The following is a 19,476-nucleotide window of genomic DNA, read 5'->3' on the forward strand; positions in this document are numbered from 1 at the left end:
TTTTTAAAACCATCTTTCCAGAAGTGCAATTGTGATTTTTGATGTTGGATGACAAAGCAAAACTTCCTGTCTTCACTCAAATTTACTCCAGATGTCTTTCATCAGTTTTAGGTGAATGTGCAGGTCACTCAACTTCTGCCACAAAAGATACTTCCATGAATATATGGCCAATTGGCTGCTGCTTTGTGCACTGATGCAAAATCATATTAGAACAGGAGGCACCTCCAAACTTTTCCCATAAAGGTGGGATTATGGAATTGTCCACCACATTGTGGCAAGCTGAAGCATTAAGACTTATTTTGTCTTGAACTGAGCCAAGTCCAACTTTATTACAGTTTCACAATGTATTCACTTTTCACAATGTATTCACTTTTCACAATGTATTCACTTCAAATCGTCGAGAATCGTCCTTTAAACTGGCATGATTCGTCACTGCAGAGAACATGTCTCATTTGCTCTAGAGTCCTGTAGCTGTGTGATTTACGCCACTTCATCTGACACTTGGCATTAGTCTTGGTGATGTAAGGCTTAAGCACAGCAGCTTAGCTATGGAAAGCCACTCCATTAAGCTCTCTACGCACAGTTCTTGAGTTAATCTGAAAGCCACATGAAATTTGGAAAAAAAAAAATTACGACTTCTGTGCAATTTGCACTATGTTTTGACATATGTGATGTTATGCAGTTTACAAGTTTGTAGCAAATGAGTTGCTGTTCGCAGTCACTTTCACTTTGTTATATTACCTCTAATAGTTCAGTAGACTATTTAGCTGTGAGCAAATTTCAGGACTAGCTGTTTTGCAGATGAGGCACCTTCACATGCTACCATGGAGGAATTTATGGAACTCCTTAAAGTGACCCATTCTTTCAGTAAGGTTTGTAGAAGTAAGCAGCATGCCAATGTGCTGGATTTAATGCACATGTGAACCTTGAAGTCATTGAAACGCCTGAAGTCAATGACTGAGATGGGTGGTAGAGAAACTATACAATATAGAAGATGTTATAATTTTTTTTCAATGAAATCTTCAGAAATCAAATGTACTACATTCTACAGGGTGTTAATTGTCTTGTTCTAACAGTTTTGGTGTTTTAGGAAAATAAACCCCAAAAATAAAATACTGATACATATTGATCAAAGTTTTGTTTTTGAGCCAGATACATTCATTCTAAAAAATCTTAAAAGTTGGACATGATCCAGCATCATATGTTTTTAGTAATCCTGCAAGTGAACTGGCCCGGAAACAAAGCGATAAAATCAGAAAATATCCACTTACCCCAAGCACTGAATTAAATAAAAGTAGATTGACTTTGGTTTCCAACACTGTTACAAGCATTTATTCTATAAATAAAATACAAACAGACTTAGTGCACTTCTTTATCAGATTTATTAATGAGGGACAATAATCAATTAACTACAAATTATTATGGTATTTAAATTATTCCATTACAGTTTCCAAAAACTGTTACATCAACTACAGGAACCACTAGAAAATGTCTATAAAATAAAATAAGTCTATCTATAAAAACATCAACAACTTATAACATTAATACTAGTCAATGAACAATAATTGACTAATGTTTAAGCCCTTTATTCTAATGTATCTTCTATACATAAATACAACTGTGAGTCTCTGATCATCAAAAGCTCCCTAAAATGTAGAAATCTGCCTGTAATTTGTGATGGATTGCATACATCCTATAAAGCTACACCACTACTGATCATATAACATTGATATTTAAAACAATCTAACCAAATATAAGTAACCTAATTGTTTCACTCCTGAAAAAGAAAAATCATCAGGTATTCTAGCTGTTCTTTACATTTTTAGGAATGCATATGACCTGCAGGGGGCAGCAGAATTGTAAAAATAATATATAAAAGCCATTTTCTTTTACAACAAGTTGTTAATAAATATCTGTGGGGTTCTAACAGACACAATGTTATTCTAACTCATTTGGAGACATATTTAATTCCAAAAAAGGCTTCATTCCATTATCATGCTTTTCCTTTTAAATCTCCAAACTAAGTCCTCTGTTCGGTTTTATGAATAGTGCTAAATAACGGGGCTGCCAATGAGGCCCGTTGTATTCTTTTTAGGTGGAGCTACAAGGCAATAATTAGTTTTTAAAATATAAATATTTGAATATCTGTTACTGCATATATGGATAAATTGAGCAGGGGGGCTTTGAACCAGTAAATCAGAGACAAAATAGACATCAAAATAGATGTTGAGGCAAAGTGCAGAGGACATAGGTGATAGCACTCAACAACTGTTACCTCTTTCACATTACACACAACCATTTGATCTATTGTTAGGAAGACAAAATTGTCAAGTGCAGCTCAGAGTCTTGTGCTTCTTCGTGTTGGACGTGTCTTTCAGTACCTGCAACCTGCGGCGTCAACAGGATGGAGAGGCTGGCTTGTTTTTGTGCTCTGCTTCCAGATGTGTCTGCTGTCCCTGAGCGTGTCACAACAGAAACCTGGATTCATCAAACCAGACGGCATCTTTCTGTCCATGTCTCGGTTTGTTGTGGGTCTGTGGGTCTCGACTTCTTCATGTCGTTGAAGTGGCTCTTTTGTTTTTGGTTTCTTTCATCTCAAGCACCTGTTCACATTTTCCTGTTCTCAAGTCTTTTAGCACCATTGTTTAGGTGAAAAAGGAACATAATGTTTGGTCAGTTCTAGCTGTTATAGTGCATGAAATTCCCAAATTGTTATACGTACAGTGCCTTGCGAAGATATTCATAATGTTTCTGCATTTTGTCACATTACCACCAACAAACTTTAATGTATTTTAGTATGATTTAAAGTGATACATCAACACAAAGTAGTGCAAAACTTTGAATGGTAAAGAAAGATGCCTGGTTTTCAAATATCTTCATGTAGTAAAATCTGAAAAGTGCAGAGTCAGAGTAGAGTTGCAGTCCTACCCCTCTATTCTGATACCGCTAAATAAATTCAAATTTTATTAACTACTTTTGTAATCCTATGAGTAGACAGAGTCTATCTGTTTCCAATTTAACCTCAGAATAACTCCAACTGTCATTTTAAGGCCTCAGAGGTCAGAGGACCAACAGCATCATGAAGACCAAGGAACACAGCAGAAAGGCCAGGATGCAATGGTGGAGAGGTTTAGAGCAAGGTTATGTTATAGCACAGTAGACAGTAATAATCAGTGGTACAGATGAGAGACCCAGGAGGAGTTGTACATGTTTACTTTTGAAACATGGCTCAGGAAGTATATTCATACCACAAGCGATGTAGGAAACACAGAAAACAAAATGAAACACTTTACCTAGACTCACAACATGTGTGCAAGTAATACTCTGCATCAACCTTAACCAACCATCCCCACAGTAAATCATGGTGGTGGCAGCATCATGCTGTTGGGAAGCTTTTCTTCAGCAAGGTCAGGCAAATTGGTTGGAAGAAACAAAAGACTCGAGACGGGGATGGAGGCTCATCTTCCAACAGAACTACAGCTCTGAACATGCAACCATAGTGACAATGGTTTAGGTTTAGTTCAAAGAACAAACGTGCTAGAATGGCTCAGTCAAAGTGCGGGCCTAAATCCTATTTTAAAGATCTAGAAAAATTCTGTTCACTCCATCTCACCTGAGTTTTAGGTCTTTTGCGAAGCAGAATAAATGCAGAATAAAAGTTTCAGTCTTCAGATGTGCAAAGGTGGTAGAGACTTCCTCCACAAAACCTACAGCTCGAACTGCACAGAAATACACATCTACAAAGTGTTGACCTACGAGGACTGAATACAACTAGATGTCACACTATTGAGATTACTATTAATTATAAAATGTTAAAAACGATTTGTTAAAATCCTGCAGTTTCTTTCTACTTTTGAAGTAGAAAGAAATGTAATTATCCTGTAGTTCTGCCAAATAAAATTGACTACCGGTAAATTGAATGTGGCTGAAAAGAGACAAAACATGGAAGTTCAACATTTATGAATATTCTTGCAAGGCACTGTATATTATATTATATTATATTATATTATATTATATTATATTATATTATATTATATTATATTATATTATCACAATAAAACAAAAAAAATGGCTCTCGATGTGTGTGCTCTCAATAGAAAATAAAACGTTTTGTCTCCTGGTACAGTGGGCTGCACTCATGTGGTCAGAATATTAAATACAAACAAAAAATATTATCACTGTCTCTTTTTTAAAAAGTTGGAAGCAGACCTGCTCCTCACTTTCAGTAACATGTTCAACAAGTTTCACGTAAACATCTGTTTTCAGTTGGACTTATGTCCGTCCTCTGGTCTGCTGGCGGGTCGAGCAGCACGCTGCACCTCTGGCTCTTCTTTGATTCCTTTTAAAAGCTACAGAGGAGAGTTTTAGCTGCACAACGCATACAACCCTGTGTTTCCTGTGTGCTGTAGCATCCCTTCTATCACTACCACAGGAGTTGCATACATTCCATCCAGCTTTCATCAGTAATAGTGTGTCCAAACCATTCTTCTACTCTATTATAAAACTATTCTCTCTCTGTGACAGAGAGGACTGAACTCTCTTACTACCAAACATCTCCTGGAAGTGATAAAATTAGCCAGACTGCCCTGTCACGTTTGAAACCGAGGGGTCTATCTCACATTTCAGCTTCAGCTGAGGCTCTGTGCTGTCAGACGATGACTGTGTCGGTGTGGGTGCATCAAAACCCTTCCCATCCCCATTTACTCTCTCCTCCCCATGCCCTGGCGGGGACTCGTGGGTGCGCATGTGCTTGGCCAGGTGGTCGTTACGCATGAACACTCGTGGGCACAAAGCGCAGCTAAACTTCTTGGCACCGGTGTGTGTCTGCAGGTGGCGCTGCAGTTCATCAGAGCGTGTGAACCTCTTTCCGCAGAAGAGCCAGTTGCAGACAAATGGCCGGTCGCCGCTGTGCCAGCGCAGGTGAGCCTTCAAGTGGGAGGTTTTAGCATAGGCTTTGCCACATCCAGGGATGTGGCAGTTGTGCATGTGCTTCGTCCTGCTGTCGTCGGCGCTCTGGCCCATCTGCTCGGCGTGGATGCAGTTGGGGCACCGGCACATGGTCTGCCCGGCGCCCCGAGAGGAGGAACGTCGCTGGGGCTTGGGCCGAGCTGACACAGAGGTCTCCTGCGGTTCCTCCAAGGAGAAGGTTTCCTGCTGCAGCATTTCAGGTCCCAGTGGTTCCATCTTGAAGCCGTCCAGCGGGAAGAGGTGGGGCGAGTGTGAGGTGGGGGTGTGCTGAGCCGGGGGCATGGTGCACAGCTGTGGGTCGGAGCCATACGGGCCTAAAGAGTTCTGCAGTCCCATGGAGCTGCCAGTGCTCACTGAGGGCACACCAACACTTTGCCCAGTCTGCAGGTCTATCCAGCTGCCGGCTTGCACATCGCGGTGGAGGTCCCACCAGGATGGGATGTTCATTTCTTCAGAGCTGCCACTAGATGGTGCTGTCCTTAACCAGGGCTCGTAAGGGTGGGCCATGAATGCCGGTGGTGCAGGTGTAAGATTCAGAATTAAGTCAGCGGCTTGAGGAGTTGATCAGTGTCTTTTCAGGCAGCCCTGAGAAGAAAACCTGCAGAGACAAAAAAAAACCCAACACATCTCAAATCAGTCTTTCATTCACCTATTTTAGTCTCTCAAGTCTCAAGTCTTTCGCTGGGAACGAAATGCTTCAAAACTAAATTCGCAGACCCCTGTTTGAGGCACTTAAATTATAAACTTTGAGGACACCTCCCCCGTTACCATAGATACCGCAGTTCTCACGCTGCGTGGCCGTGGAAACAGACGAGAGGGGGAGACAGACGTGTCCAGGCAAAGGCCTGCCACATGCATCCGCTGCCAGGTACTTCCCATGAAGGACCGTCAAAGACAAGCGCAAAGAAAACAACATCGCTGGCTCGGCACGGAGGCAGAGGCAGCAGCAGGGGGAAAAAAATTTAGCAGAAATGAATGTAGGGGGTGAGGGGGAGTGTTGACAAGAGAACAGTTTGGTAGAGGAAGAAGTTGCAGGGAGGTATGGCTGCAGGCCAAAGCCTATTTGTACATCCCTGAGGCTTGTGGAGATAAAAACCTAGTAGACAGAAGAAGTATTTTATATATTTGTATATGTGTGTGTGTTTGAGTGCGGAGGGGGTGGGGGGTGTGCGTGTGTGTGTGTGTGAATCACACATGATTTACAACAAGAGCCCTCTGGGCAAGTTATGGAAGAATACGTGTAAGGCGCCCTCCCTCTGACACACTGGCGGCGAAAGAAGCTTCAACAGCTGTGAACTAACAACATTCAGTAGCTGGAGAATAGGAGCCCAACAATAACACAAGAACAATTACTTTATGTGTATAATTATGGGCACATGCTCTAAATTCACATCCTGTCCCCAACAAGCCTCAGGAATTTTTATTTGCGTACACTTCGGTGGCGTCATCGGCAGTCAGGTGTTGCGTACCGTAGGAGGTGCCTTTCCATTTTCCACAGGTGACACAAAGCTTGTTAAAATCGGACATGTTTGTGTAGGTGAATGAGAACTTTGCCAACAGGACATAAAACCAAACAGGTTCCAGCACAAAACCATCATGTTGACTTCCAGTACTCTAATCACGAATGTCTACAATTATCTTTACAGCAGGAAACAATGCAGTAGTCTGGTGTCTGTCTGGAGATCACTTGGTGATGCATATCTGAAATGTCACATTGTAAAAAAACAAGAGGTCACATAACAAGCTGCCTGATGGAGAGCACCATTACAGGAAGGAGTCAGTGGTATTACTGACAGTAAGGGACTCCTAACAAAAGATTTCAATCAGCTCAGTCTGAAGTAAAGCGAAGAGGATCAAAGCTAAGTTAAAGCCACTCAGAGCTACTTTCTAGTGAAATCGTAAAACAATTAGTTCGGACTCTCTCTGATGAAAAGGTCTGCTGTTAAAGGTCAAGGTGACATATTTCAAGCCAACATGGAGCTTGAGTTTTAACTCTATCATTTTTTTTGAAGATGCTCACGTCTACATGGTCCTCCTCTCCGCCCGTAAACAAACGAAGACAGCGGCATCTTCCTTCGTCCAGTGAAAGGCTGGGAGAGCCCCCTGGTTCCTGAGGCTGGCATAAGGTGGGCCCTGAGGGAGCGTGAGAGCTGCACAAAATTCTCTGGTCATAAAACCTGCCCGACCAAGACTCAGCACAGTCGCCATTTTACAAGTCTGCCATCGAACGGAGGCCCGACATGGGGGGAGGAACGCTGAAGAGCAAGCTGCACTGGTGATTCTTGCTTAATGTGTGCTTCCAACTGCGACTTACATGTTAACAAAGTCAGGTCGTTAACAAAAGTCTTTATACACTTGGAGGCACTCATCACGAGGTTTTGATTCGCAACTAATTAATGATTTGCAAACAGGAACCTGTTGGTTAAATCTAAAACCCAAATCCTGGTCTACTGCTGCTGCAAGACCAAATATTTGGTCTAAAATTGTGACCCACGTTGTTGGGTTAAAGAAGAAACTAGAAGGAGAGTCGTTATTCTTTACAGACCGCCATTTTGAATTACACTACTACCAGATCAGTCGTTACCAAACCTCTTCCACAGGAGGAAATAAGAGTGCTGCTGAATGATCATTTTAACGTCAGGGTGTTGTGTGCTAAAGAACAGGTTTGTTCAGATAAATTAAAAATGTTAAAAAAATCCCCTTTTACCTGCTAAATAGATATTAAAGCTAATGCGAGATTTATTAAGCATTTACATTTGATTAGTTGCTCAGTAAGCGAAGACAGGTATTAATTCATGCTGTATTATCTGAGAGTTGTTGGTACATAATTAAAGCTAAAAATAATTCATGTAAACCAGATATTAGTAATCCAGGTCATTTTTTTCATCTCACTCTATTGGTCTCTTTAGCCTATTTTTAGAGGTTTAAAACTTAACATTTTATTATGAATAAAACCTATAACCCATTCATATTGTTACAAATGAATGCAGGCCTGGATTGCTCAATGTTGCCAAAAAATGTAAGCTTGGTTGTTCTTTGCCCAAAAGTTTTAACATGACACCTTTTGGATTGCAACTGTAGTAATAAATGTTCTCTTAGCCTGATGTACACGTTACTCTGGACACTAAATCATCTGGGTTATTTTCTCCATCCAAATGCTGGATTCATCCTGCTGCTGCAGAAGTTGGCTGGTTTAAGGGCAAACACTGCGTGAAAAATTGTGTCCAAGTTTATCTGGATTGAGAGGAGACGGGACAAAGTGTCATCATTCTCCACAGACCGCCATTTTGAACCAAACAATGACTTGATCAGGCTCTACTGACCTTTCCTACAGGATGAAATAAGAATTAATAAGATGGTGAAATGATGCTGAATAATCATGTTAATGTTAGTAGCAAATATGTTTGTTAACCTATTAATCTTCACTTTTGAAGTGCTAAGTAGGACAAGCTAGTAGTGCTAGCTATGTTCAACGTTTTGACTAAATTGCTCAAAAGGTAGATATAAATAAAAAATATTTCATACAATGTTGTCTATTAGATATTAGTGCATAAATTAAAACAACCAAAAGAAATTAATTCTTTGGTTTATTTCGTTAAACCCAATTGATAACTTTATAAATTCATAGTTTTAGCTTATTTTTTAACCTACCTCAAAGTACAGGATCAAACCTTAAACCCAATCCTTTAGCTGTAATCCTAATTAAACTATTGTTAACCTGAAGTACATTGAACTGCATGCACAGACACTGCTGGGTTACTTCTTTATCCCATAATAGTAAGTTTACACTGTCGGAATAAAAGTTGGGTCGTTTTAAGCAAAAAGATTGTAAAATTAAGCTGGTATATTAGTGTTAATATCAGTGGGTTGTGTTAATGATTTTATTAGAAACTGTATAGGAAGTTTGTTCAGTTAAGCTAATATTAGCCTTATACTTGTAAAGTTGTTAACACAACTGTGTGCTAGGTGTGTTCATCATTTATCCTTTGATCAAGGAACTGGTAATAAGATCAGTGAAGACTTTCAGAAATCTTTATTCTGAACATTTTTACTGCAGAACTGAAATAAACATAAAAATAATGCATTCTAACCCAAATATTATTTATTTAGCAATCCAGTTTGATGGCTCTTTTTAATAACTCATTTGCCCTGATGTTGCATATTTTTCCTGCTGACTTAAATTAATCCAGGGCTGCACTGATCTATTTTTACCAGAACTCTTGGTTCACAAAAAACACCCCAATGTGGTTTATTTGAAGTCCAAGAAGTTTTTACTACGTGAAGACCTTTTCCTATTGAACCCACAAGTCAAGTTTTATTATCTGTCTCATCACATCCCATCTGTTGACCCCTGACTGTCTGTGGGAACTCGTTTGGGTCAACTGGTTTTTTTTAGGCTGTTTGTTTTAACCTGCCTAAATGTACAAGATGGATGGAGTGGAGCCGGAGCTTGGCAGGGGCCACTTCAGACGAGTCTGTAATGACAAACTTCAAACAGTTTTCTGACTAAATCAAACGCTTCAGACCTCAGTGCAGCAGCTACGTTTGAGTAAAGCGCTCTGGTAACATGTTAAAACAAAACACTAATTCCTGCTGGAATGACCAAGGTTGACTTGAAAAACCTGGCAGGTCGTATAAAAAAAAAGTTTTTGTACACCTGAGCAACGGATTAAGTTGGTGACATGCAGACGCAGACATGCATGTAGTTCTAATCTGTGCTAATCTCTTCTGCTCTCTCTTAAGTGTATGATTAATTGCAGAAATACTTCAGATATGAATGGCAGCTTAACATCCTGAATGATTTATGGGATTCCCAAGCACGGGTTTACACCCTAAAAACGTTAAAAGGAAAAAACTGCTTCTTCTTTGTTTACTATATTTTAAAAAGCAGAAAGCGTGACAGAAAACTTTAGGAACATTTTTATATCTTTTCATTTTGTCTGGGTAGCCAAACAACAACGGAGCGTTAATTTACAAGAGTCAACAGTCATCGATCTGAATTTTCTCTTATTCTGCTGCTCTTGTTTTTTAACACTAAGAACTTTACGGTGCGACCTTTAAATCTGTTGCTACCGTTACACCTGATTTTCCTCTTTACAGGACAATAAGGGTTGTGTCTATTCTATTGTATAGTTTATAACACTATTATTAAACCGAAAATGATTAATAAACATCTATTAAGTCTTAAATGACAAAGAAATGAAGAACTGACAGAGTAAAGCAAAGCATTTTCTCCTCCTCAGGGTGGAGACAGGTATATTGGGAGATCAGGTAATTTGGGACAGCATAGCTAAACAGACACTTCATCTTTGCATTGACAATTATGTGGCAAAGGGTATCAATACTTAGCATTGGCTTGAAAGTATCACCAAAATCACCTAATTTTCAAGGAGTGAAACCACTTTTTAATTGTGCCATCTCAATAATCAAATACATGAGTCCAACCTTTACGTGAAATTGTAAACATCAAAACACAAATAGTGGAAATTAATGATAAACTTTACTTAAACTATATTTTCTTCAATATATTTGTTGTATTTTATGTGTGCATATTTAAATATATAGCAATCTATGGATATACATTTTTTGTTAAACATTAAGTAAAATGTGTAGATATATTTCAATGAGCAATTCTTCAATAATATATTATATTTTCAGTAATGCAGGAATTTGAGGACTTAATATGCAATCATTTGATTTTTGACATCAGTTTATTGTCTCTGCCAGGAAGACACAGTGGTGGGGGGAGCGAGACACGGGGTACGGCTTGCACAGGTCATTTTAAGAACATTTAACTACAAATAATCTGAAAATTCTGCAGATAATGATGTTTTCTTTTCTTTTTGATGGAGATTAACTATGCTGGCCTTAATGAATAAATACAACTACAGGGTACTTGATCAAGAGAGTTTGCACTTCGTAATAAACCTACAAGCTGAATTCATATAAAACAAAACAGATCCATGAATCCAGACTGATGTAAAAATACAAGATATGAGGGATTATTTGAACAACAAACAGCTTATTTTAACTTTTACGAAGTTAAAATAAGCTGTGTTTCTTTTTACCGTCTTTATAATTTTTGTTGTAGAGAAAACAACAAGGTTGTGCCACAAGAAAGTCATGCGTTTAGTTTCATCCATGTTGATAATGTCTCATGCATTCACTGCATTTTAGCTTCGTTTAACGTGCTACTTTTAACCCAGCCGCTGTTTTTACAGTTTTCTTAGATCAATACAAAGTTTATTGATTTTTTTTTTCATTTATAGGTTGTTTTTTGTGCTATTATTATTATTATTATTATTATTATTATTATTATTATTATTATTACTATGCATTATTATTTCAATGCAGTTTGTATTCACTCATATTTCGACCCAGGATTTTTTTTTTATTAATTAAAGAAATGCATACAAAATGTAAATGAGTTTGTTTAACTTATTTTTAAATATAATTTAAAGTGCCACTGAAACTTTTGAAAGCCAAATTGTGTTTCTTGCTTTCATGCGTAACTATAACCTCGAGTTAGATTTGCTTTCCTCAAAAATAAATAGTTTTTGGAGGCCTTTGGGGGAAAAAAAGAACTTTAGATTGTGCACTTAAAACGTCAATCAATCGTTTTTCATGGATTCAAATCAGTAAAAGTTTTATGACGTTGCTTAAAGTTATAATCTGATTTATTTTTTATTTTTTACAAGAACCCCCCCCCCCCCCCCCCCCACCCACCTTTCTTTATGAGCGGAGGCGTGTAGAGACTCTTTAAAGGCAGATTGCTGCTTCTGCTGCAGATTATATTCTTGGCTAACCAAAACGTCGCAGTGAAAGCACAATATATTAATATGAAAACCCTACGCTGAGTTACCTGTGCGTCCTCGGAGCTGCGGCTGCGTTCCGTCGGATATAAACCTGCCTTCTACTCGTCAAGAAGAAGTGCGCACACGAAGGTAAAATCCTCATCATATTTCATGTGACGGTCCAGGTGAAACGGCTCGGCGCGCAGGTAAGGAGCACTCTGAGACTCTCTAACTTTATGATAGGCTCCGGGACTTCAGCCCCGACAGGCTCCGCCCCCTCGCAGTTGCAGCGAGCGTGGCTCCGCTTTGAAGATGAAGTCCCTCTTCGGCTGGAGGCGAGGAAACGGTTTGCTGTGGGAAGACGCGGGGTAAGCGGCAAATCATCTGCCTCAAGTAACTCAGAGACCATATGAGTGCTTTTCGTACCTCGTCTCCATATTGTCAATTCGTGGTTTTTTCAAAATTAATCCATCAGGACAATCAGCTGTTGCTGCCTGGGTCAATAAACCAACAACACTGAGGGCAACCAGAGAAGTTTACCAGTTGTTTGCTTTTTTTTTTTTTTTTTTTTTATCCCACAAAGGGTTATGTTGATGTCTAGCTAACATAGGGCCCCACTTTAAATTTGAACAAATATTATCTATAAAGAGAACATGGCTGTCAGATGTTTTAAACAAACGTGGCCCAAAACATAAGTAAACTGAGCTCCCAATTATAGAGGACTTCAAACATAATGTCAAAGCTACAAATGACCATATCGACTTTAAAATGATAAAAAAAAACAACCAAAAATCTAATAAGGGTTTTAAAAACTGACTGTACAAAGTTTACCTTACAAGAAAAAAATCTGTGCTGGAGTCGCACTTTATTCAGGCGTTAACTTCTAAATAATCAATTCATAAATTACATTTTTTTCTGCATCCTTGTAAGCACTACTAATTAGGTAAGCCCTTCCCTCCCAGCTGGTCTTAATTAAATGCTGTACTCCAAACTACACTGCTAAACAGAAGAAAATAACCCTGTCTTTCAAAATTTAGTTCCAGTTCTTTATTTCATAAATTATGTCAAGTGAAAAATTAGATGTGCAAACATATCGTATAAATAAGTCAGTTGGTTATAGCTTCAGTGATACACCTCTACCTGCCTCTTCTCCCAGATTGTATCTCATTAAATCAGTGATACTCAGAGTAAAACCTTTTCTATGGAACATGTAGCTAATATTCTAAGATACAAACTGCAGAGAAAATACAGTGTTAGCACAAAAACATTCCACCCCAAAAAACCTCTAAGGCCCTTTGAAATGCACTTGTTGGACATTTCTGATTTAGCCACAACCACATAAGATCCAGAAACCTCTAAAGTGTAAATGTTTTTTTTTTTCATGTATACATGTGTTATATTTCAAAAAGAGTGTTTTCAATACATGTCAAGGTTTTTGAATGTGAAACCAGCTTTAGTCAAGTGATAAGATTTTAACTGTAGTCACAGATTGATGACATTTTTGGTTTCTTTCTAAATGTGAAAGAAATATACTATTGGTTTTGTAACGTGTCTCGTGCTAAAATCCGTTGCTGACTGGTGGATCAGGACCTTGTGACGTCTCCTCCCCTGGAAGCTGCTGACTCCTGAGGACATGGAGCTTTGATGCAAGAACATGTCCACATTAACAAGGATACCTGGCAAAATTTACATTGTCTGCATCTCCTGTCAACAAACAAATAGGGATTTTACAAGAAAAACAGTCTTCCAGAGTGGAGATTTTTTTTAAAAATTGTAGCATTGTGTATATGTGTGAACTCCTTATGACATAAATTTCCAAATCCCACTTTTTTTAAACTGGGAACTGGGACATGGTGAATTTAGGATTGGTAATTTCCAGATCCAAGTTCGAGCTACAGTGTAAGACAGCATAATTATCCACCAACATTTAGTCCTGCTTAACTGTTGTTTGTACTTGGAAAAGTTTTTTCCACACTTTTGCAAAGTGCCTGATGAGCTAAGTGATTGACCAGCTCATATTTCAAGCCTCTGTTGCTTAGTAGCTCTAATTCACGGTTATTCACGGAATTTACCTTGCAAATAATTAATAGCGTTATTTCTGAGGAATAGAACTACAGGCTGGCCAAGTACCATAAGTACTAACAGATTGCCTTGTTCTGAAAACATACTAAAATAGGAATAACTAGCACTCCAAATATACCCAAAAGCTTTTATAAGAGCTTGTCAGAGACCCGTAACAATCTGACAATGGCAGGTAGTTAAAACAGGTTCTATTTTAGTCCTTATTAAAACCTTTGGATATTTTTCTAATTTTTCTAGTTTTTTGTCTTCCTGTGTGATCAACTGCAAGCATGCTCAAGAGAGGTTTTTATGCTGTGGGGGTTCACTGAATATAATACCTATAATACAGTATTTAACCTGTTTTGTTTTCACTTTTTTTGAAATTTTAACTAAGCATAAAACTCCACACATTAGATTAAAAAAAAAATCTGTTACTCATCAAAAATTATTCTATGTTTTTGTATTGACTTATCAGTTAAACAATCTTATAAAAGATATAAAAGGAGAAAAATCCAGGTCCAAATATGCAACATTAAATTGTGTTTGACACATTCAGAGGTGGGAAAAAGACCAAGTAACACTGTAGTTTCCCATATGGTATATGGAAAATGACATTCCGTTTGTTTGTTTGTTTCTTTCTTTTTTTTCTTCAAACAAATACAAAATTTCTGCTTGTCAGAAGTTCATAGAATAAAACAACAATGTTCATTTTACTCAAACATTCACCTATAAAAAGTAAAATCAGAGAAACTGATAGTTTTAAGTGGTCTTTTAATATTTTTTTTCTAGAGCGCTTTATATATGAAAGGTTCTGTGGAAAAGAAAATTGGTCCAATTTGTGAACCGGAAGAATATTTATGGACTTAATAAAATTATAATAACATGCCAAGCTCCTAAGATGTTGATGTTTAATAGAAGTTGCACTTTAAATTATTTTAATATTTTTTATCTTCTTTTGAGGACCGTTTTTTTGTTTTTAATTTGGCCTTCCTCTGAGTTAATTTCTGTCCTGCCACAGCATGTTGGTGGAGGAGCTTCAAATCGACTGACAAACACAGATCACAGACGGCCTCTTTCTCTGAAGCAGCACTTTACGAATGCTGAGTTTGACCTGCTACACCACAGGATATTCAGGATATACGAGCAGCACAATTCTAATTCAACCCACCACTTATTTGATTCGCTTTAGTGACACAAAGACTGAGCTTCCAAGTCAGGAGCATTTTCTTTGACGTTAGAGCTTTGCCTATAATGATACGCTGTAACACATCTTCTATAAAGTGTGATTGAGAATCTGAAAAAAAATGAGGGATTATTTGAAGTAAATCAGGATGCAAAACTGCATGTTTCATGAGTTTCTGGATGATGCAGAGGAGCTCAGACCACACACCACGTCTAAATGGTGTTTACGGACATCCTTAAATAGTTAAGCTTATTTCCTCATGAATACAATGCAGCACAATCAGAAAGAGTCTGCCAGATAGCATTTAATTACAGTGCAGTTTTGTGTCGGTGGCTCACTAACTCTCCTAATGATTAAAATATGTTTGGATGGCTTGTTTGATAGCTTTTATTCCTGTGTCTGCTGACATATTGCTTTTTTATGCGAGTCTACAAGAAAACGTCTGTGATTCTTTAAACGATCTTTCCGAAGAGGTTTTTTTTTTTCTAAAGTGATTACATTTGCTTTTGTCTTCTAAGCATCAGAATCCATGTGGTGGATTTCAGAGCTATGTGAAACTGCAGCGCTTTAAATAATTTCTTGAACTCGTTATACAAGAACAAGAAAACACAAAGTGTAAAAAAAAACCTTTATGAAGATGTTTACATTCCTATAAGTCAATCTGTAGCTTCTTCTTTGTGTGCTTGCTGTGGTTAGTTGATGCAAAGAATATAAGATAACAAGTTTTTAATCTTTTTCATCCCTCTGGGTTTATGGTGTTGGGAAGTGAGTCGAGTAAAAGAAACGTAACAATGCTAGTTGTTTTAGTCAAGAGGCTAAAAAGTGCCTCATCATACTTAGCAGATTGTCATTTTGACCTGGCTCTCCACCTTATTCCTATAACCTGTGGTATTTAGTGTAAATTGAGTTTGCTTATTTTGAACCAGCCTCATTACAAGAAAACCACCGATATCTCTTCCAGAGAAGATAAGGATCACAACATGTAGGGATATAAGGTTTTACACTATAATGAGATAATGTAATCATCGCTGCAGCTGACGTGGAGAAATGAACTCTGATGACTAAGTTTATTAACATATTTGGTGTATTTGTCAACTCCTTTGAAGAACAGAGGTAAAACAGGTTTATTCATTTTGCATTGATTAATCATTGAGAGTGCCTTCACTTTGTGTTTCATTATTTTTAAGTATCATTTTCCTGCTTTGAGTTGCAATGGACAGACCAAGTTGTAAGACACCAATTAATTATTAGCAATTATAACATGTTACCATCATTTATTAAAGCTAAACTAATTCCAGCTTTACTCTTAGCGGTGTGGCTAATCCTTTTGAGAAGCTTACACTTCTGCTGTAAGCTTCTCGGCAAAAGAAACATTTTTCTTTTGCCAATTTCCGTCAATATAAAATGTATGAAGTTCAGGTTCAAACTTCAGGTTTGTGTGTGAGTTTTTGATTAAAATAAGCCTGTCCTTAATTTCATTGAAGTCACTCGCAATGTTGAGGATCCAGAAATGTTACTGAAGTAGGTATAAAGATATTCATGATTTAACTCAAGCAAAAGTAAAAAAATGCAGTCTAGTAAAACCACTCCAAAAATGACCGAACATTTTCTCCAAAATGTTACTTAAGTAGATGTAACTGAGTACATTTAACTAGTTACTACCTACATCTGGTTACATTTACTCATATAAGTGCTCAGTGAGAGACGGCAAACATTTTCAATGCTGCAGCACTAACGCAGCAGAAGACTGCCTCCATATCTGCAGGCGAAACAAACTGTCAGGGAGAAAACAGGAAATGTCAGCATCATTCAACACGGTCATCGATCGTCAGTGGTTTTAGTCTTTGAAAAGCCACACCAGATTTTCTGCTTCACCCAATCCAAGTTTGCTTTACCATTGTTTTCTCTTCTTCCATGTAATCTGTCCACACGCTGATTCCTGTTCTTACATTATGTAAGAAACATAATCCTCCATTTCCACAGACCTGAAATCACAAATCAGCATCTACAGCATTTCTCTCCCCTCTTTTGTGGCCTCTTAAACTGCAGCTTGCTCTTTACAATTAGCTAACCTATGGGAGATTTACACTTTTGTTTTGAGAAGTATCTGAGCTTTGTTTTGAAAGGTCATCAAAATCCCTTTTCATCTTTAGTGTATTTCTGTTAATCGTGTGGAACCTACTTTTTGAATAATCTTAGCAAATAAATTTTAAGATCTTTTTGCAGACCATCTGTAAACTATAATATGGAAATCCAGTTTATTATTCAATTTGATTGCTGGTTTGGGCTTCAAAATCTTAGAAACTAACATGTACAAGACTGTCTCTTTTTTTGAAGAGTGTCTCTTGGCTTTATTTTGTAATTCAAACTGACTGCTCTGTTTGATCAATGATATAAGCCCACTTGCATTGAATAATCCCTTTTAATGACTGATTATTCACTTCCCATTCATGTATATGGCCAGCACCAGTTGAGTTCAAACAAGCTCACGCTTGTGACATCTCATATAAGATGATTTATAACACAGATTACATTCTTAAATGCTTCATTTTTCTCTGACTATCTGCTCACTTGTACTTGCAAATTCCTTTTGTTTTCATCATCGTATCAGTTCTGCATTCTGTGTCTTCTTATCTAATCTCTGGCAGAAACAACCGTCACAAAAACCATTAAAATGCAGTGACTCGACAGCTGTAGGTAGTTCTGCCTCAGTGATGTGATTGTTGTCATATTTGTTTTGCACAATCTAAGTAAACAGTGTCGCTACTTGCTTCTATCTCTTGTGTTTCACAGTGATTTGTCAGGAATGGTTTCTCTGTATTTTGTTTTTTGCTTCCATTTGAAGCAAAGCATCAGTCTCAGCTCTTGGTTTATTTCTGTTTATTCAAAGACACTGTTAGAGGATTTTGGAAGGTATTAAATACTAATCAATAGCATTCTAATCAAGCTATTAAAAATGTAAAGTGTTTTTGTCAACTATGTATTTTGTTTACAATTTGACCAGACAGTCCAGTCCACCATTTTTATATTTTTTATTTTACAAAAGAAAATCTAAAAGTATATGTACTTATCCCCCATTACTCAGAAAGTCCAGTATCTAACTAGATCCATCTTCCAATCGACTCTGACCAACCTGCTCCAGAAAAGCATGCCTTCAGCATGGTGCTGCCATCACCATGTCTCACCATAAACATGCGTCTTTTCATAAGATCAGAAATTTTATTTTTCTAACACTTTGTTCTCATTACAGCAGAATACTTTCTTTCACATTTCTGCAAGCTGAAAATAAGACTTAACTTTTTAAACATAACTGCCTACTTGCCACTCTACCAGAATAGTTGTCCCATCACCTGAACTTTAGCTCTCTGCAGCTCCTGTGAAGGTGTGATGCGTTTCCTTCTTTCTCTGTTTAACAAGCAAGAGTTGAGCTTCATATATGCAGTCTCAACTGTAGTTGAGCAACATTACTAATGCAGAAGTGAAGCTTTCAAGCAGTGAGCGACACGTCTTAGCTTTGGTTGTCAAGAAAAATCTAAATCTATTCTTTTTAAGAATAGATTTGAAAGAGTTACTACTAACTTATCAATTTTTTTTGCCTTGTTCACAAGCAAAATCTAATTTTTGGTTTCTTTATGACATTGAGGGCAAACCAGGTTAATGAAAGATGGAGAGGAGACGTTTAAATTGTCTGTAACATTTTATTAGATTATTGCACCATTCTTACTGGTTACAATTGAACACTTTGTTTTGTCAGTATATTTCTGTATTGTTTTCGATTCCTGTCACATAAAGTTGGTTGTGGGTCTGATCCGCTGGCCTGTGGCTGGACAGACTTGTCTGTAGTCCCATGGGAACTACTACGGTGTCCCAGACAAATCCTTCTGCCAACAAGCCAACCTTCAGAGATCTAGGCAACCTAAAGCCCCACTTCCCCTCCACAGTCAACTAAAAAAATCCAAGCAAAGTAAACAGTAAGCACCTAGTAGTCAACTTCCTTATCCTTGTTAATTATTCAAAATCCTGGAAGAGCACCTCAGCCCACAGTGTTCCTCCCTGTGTTTTTTTTCCCCCCTTCACACAGGAGCTCACTCACCACAGCGGCCCCCGTCAACCTCCTCCTGCCTCCCCTTTCAACTTCAAACCCAGTCATTTCTGCAAGCTGAGCTTTGATTGTACCAAACACCTGTATTTTTCATGGAGAGACTTCCTCGCGAGCCCCCGCCCCCCATCTTTGATTGTTAAACAGCAGTGGCGCCGTCATTACTGTCTGTGCGACTGATGCCGCCCAGCTTCCCCTCCCACATTTCCACCTCTGCCTTTTAACCGGAACTTTAATTCCTCTGAAAGAAAATTTGGATCACTTCATTTCATCTAATTTCCCAAGAAACCCCCCTCTTTTTCTCTGCGTGTGTTTAGAACTTTAAATTGTGCGGTTGGATTCATCAAACGTCATAAAGATAATCACAGATT

General features: G+C 38.0%; 1 protein-coding gene across 1 annotated transcript; it reads right to left on the reverse strand.

Moving 5' to 3' along the window:
• Positions 1-1,363: 1,363 nt before the first annotated feature.
• Positions 1,364-11,977, reverse strand: sp6 (Sp6 transcription factor). Its single transcript, XM_028019170.1, has 2 exons — positions 11,831-11,977; positions 1,364-5,566 (listed from the first exon to the last, which is right to left on the reverse strand). Exon 2 carries the CDS (start codon positions 5,473-5,475, stop codon positions 4,573-4,575), a length of 903 nt encoding a protein of 300 aa, XP_027874971.1. The 5' UTR covers positions 5,476-5,566; positions 11,831-11,977; the 3' UTR covers positions 1,364-4,572.
• Positions 11,978-19,476: the final 7,499 nt, after the last annotated feature.

The sequence above is a fragment of the Xiphophorus couchianus genome, chromosome 5, assembly GCF_001444195.1.
Source record: "Xiphophorus couchianus chromosome 5, X_couchianus-1.0, whole genome shotgun sequence".
NCBI lineage: Eukaryota > Metazoa > Chordata > Actinopteri > Cyprinodontiformes > Poeciliidae > Xiphophorus > Xiphophorus couchianus.

Coding starts and splice junctions, on each gene's coding strand:
- sp6 (XM_028019170.1), bottom strand. CDS start 5,475: ATGGCCCACCCTTACGAGCCCTGGTTAAGGACAGCACCATCTAGTGGC.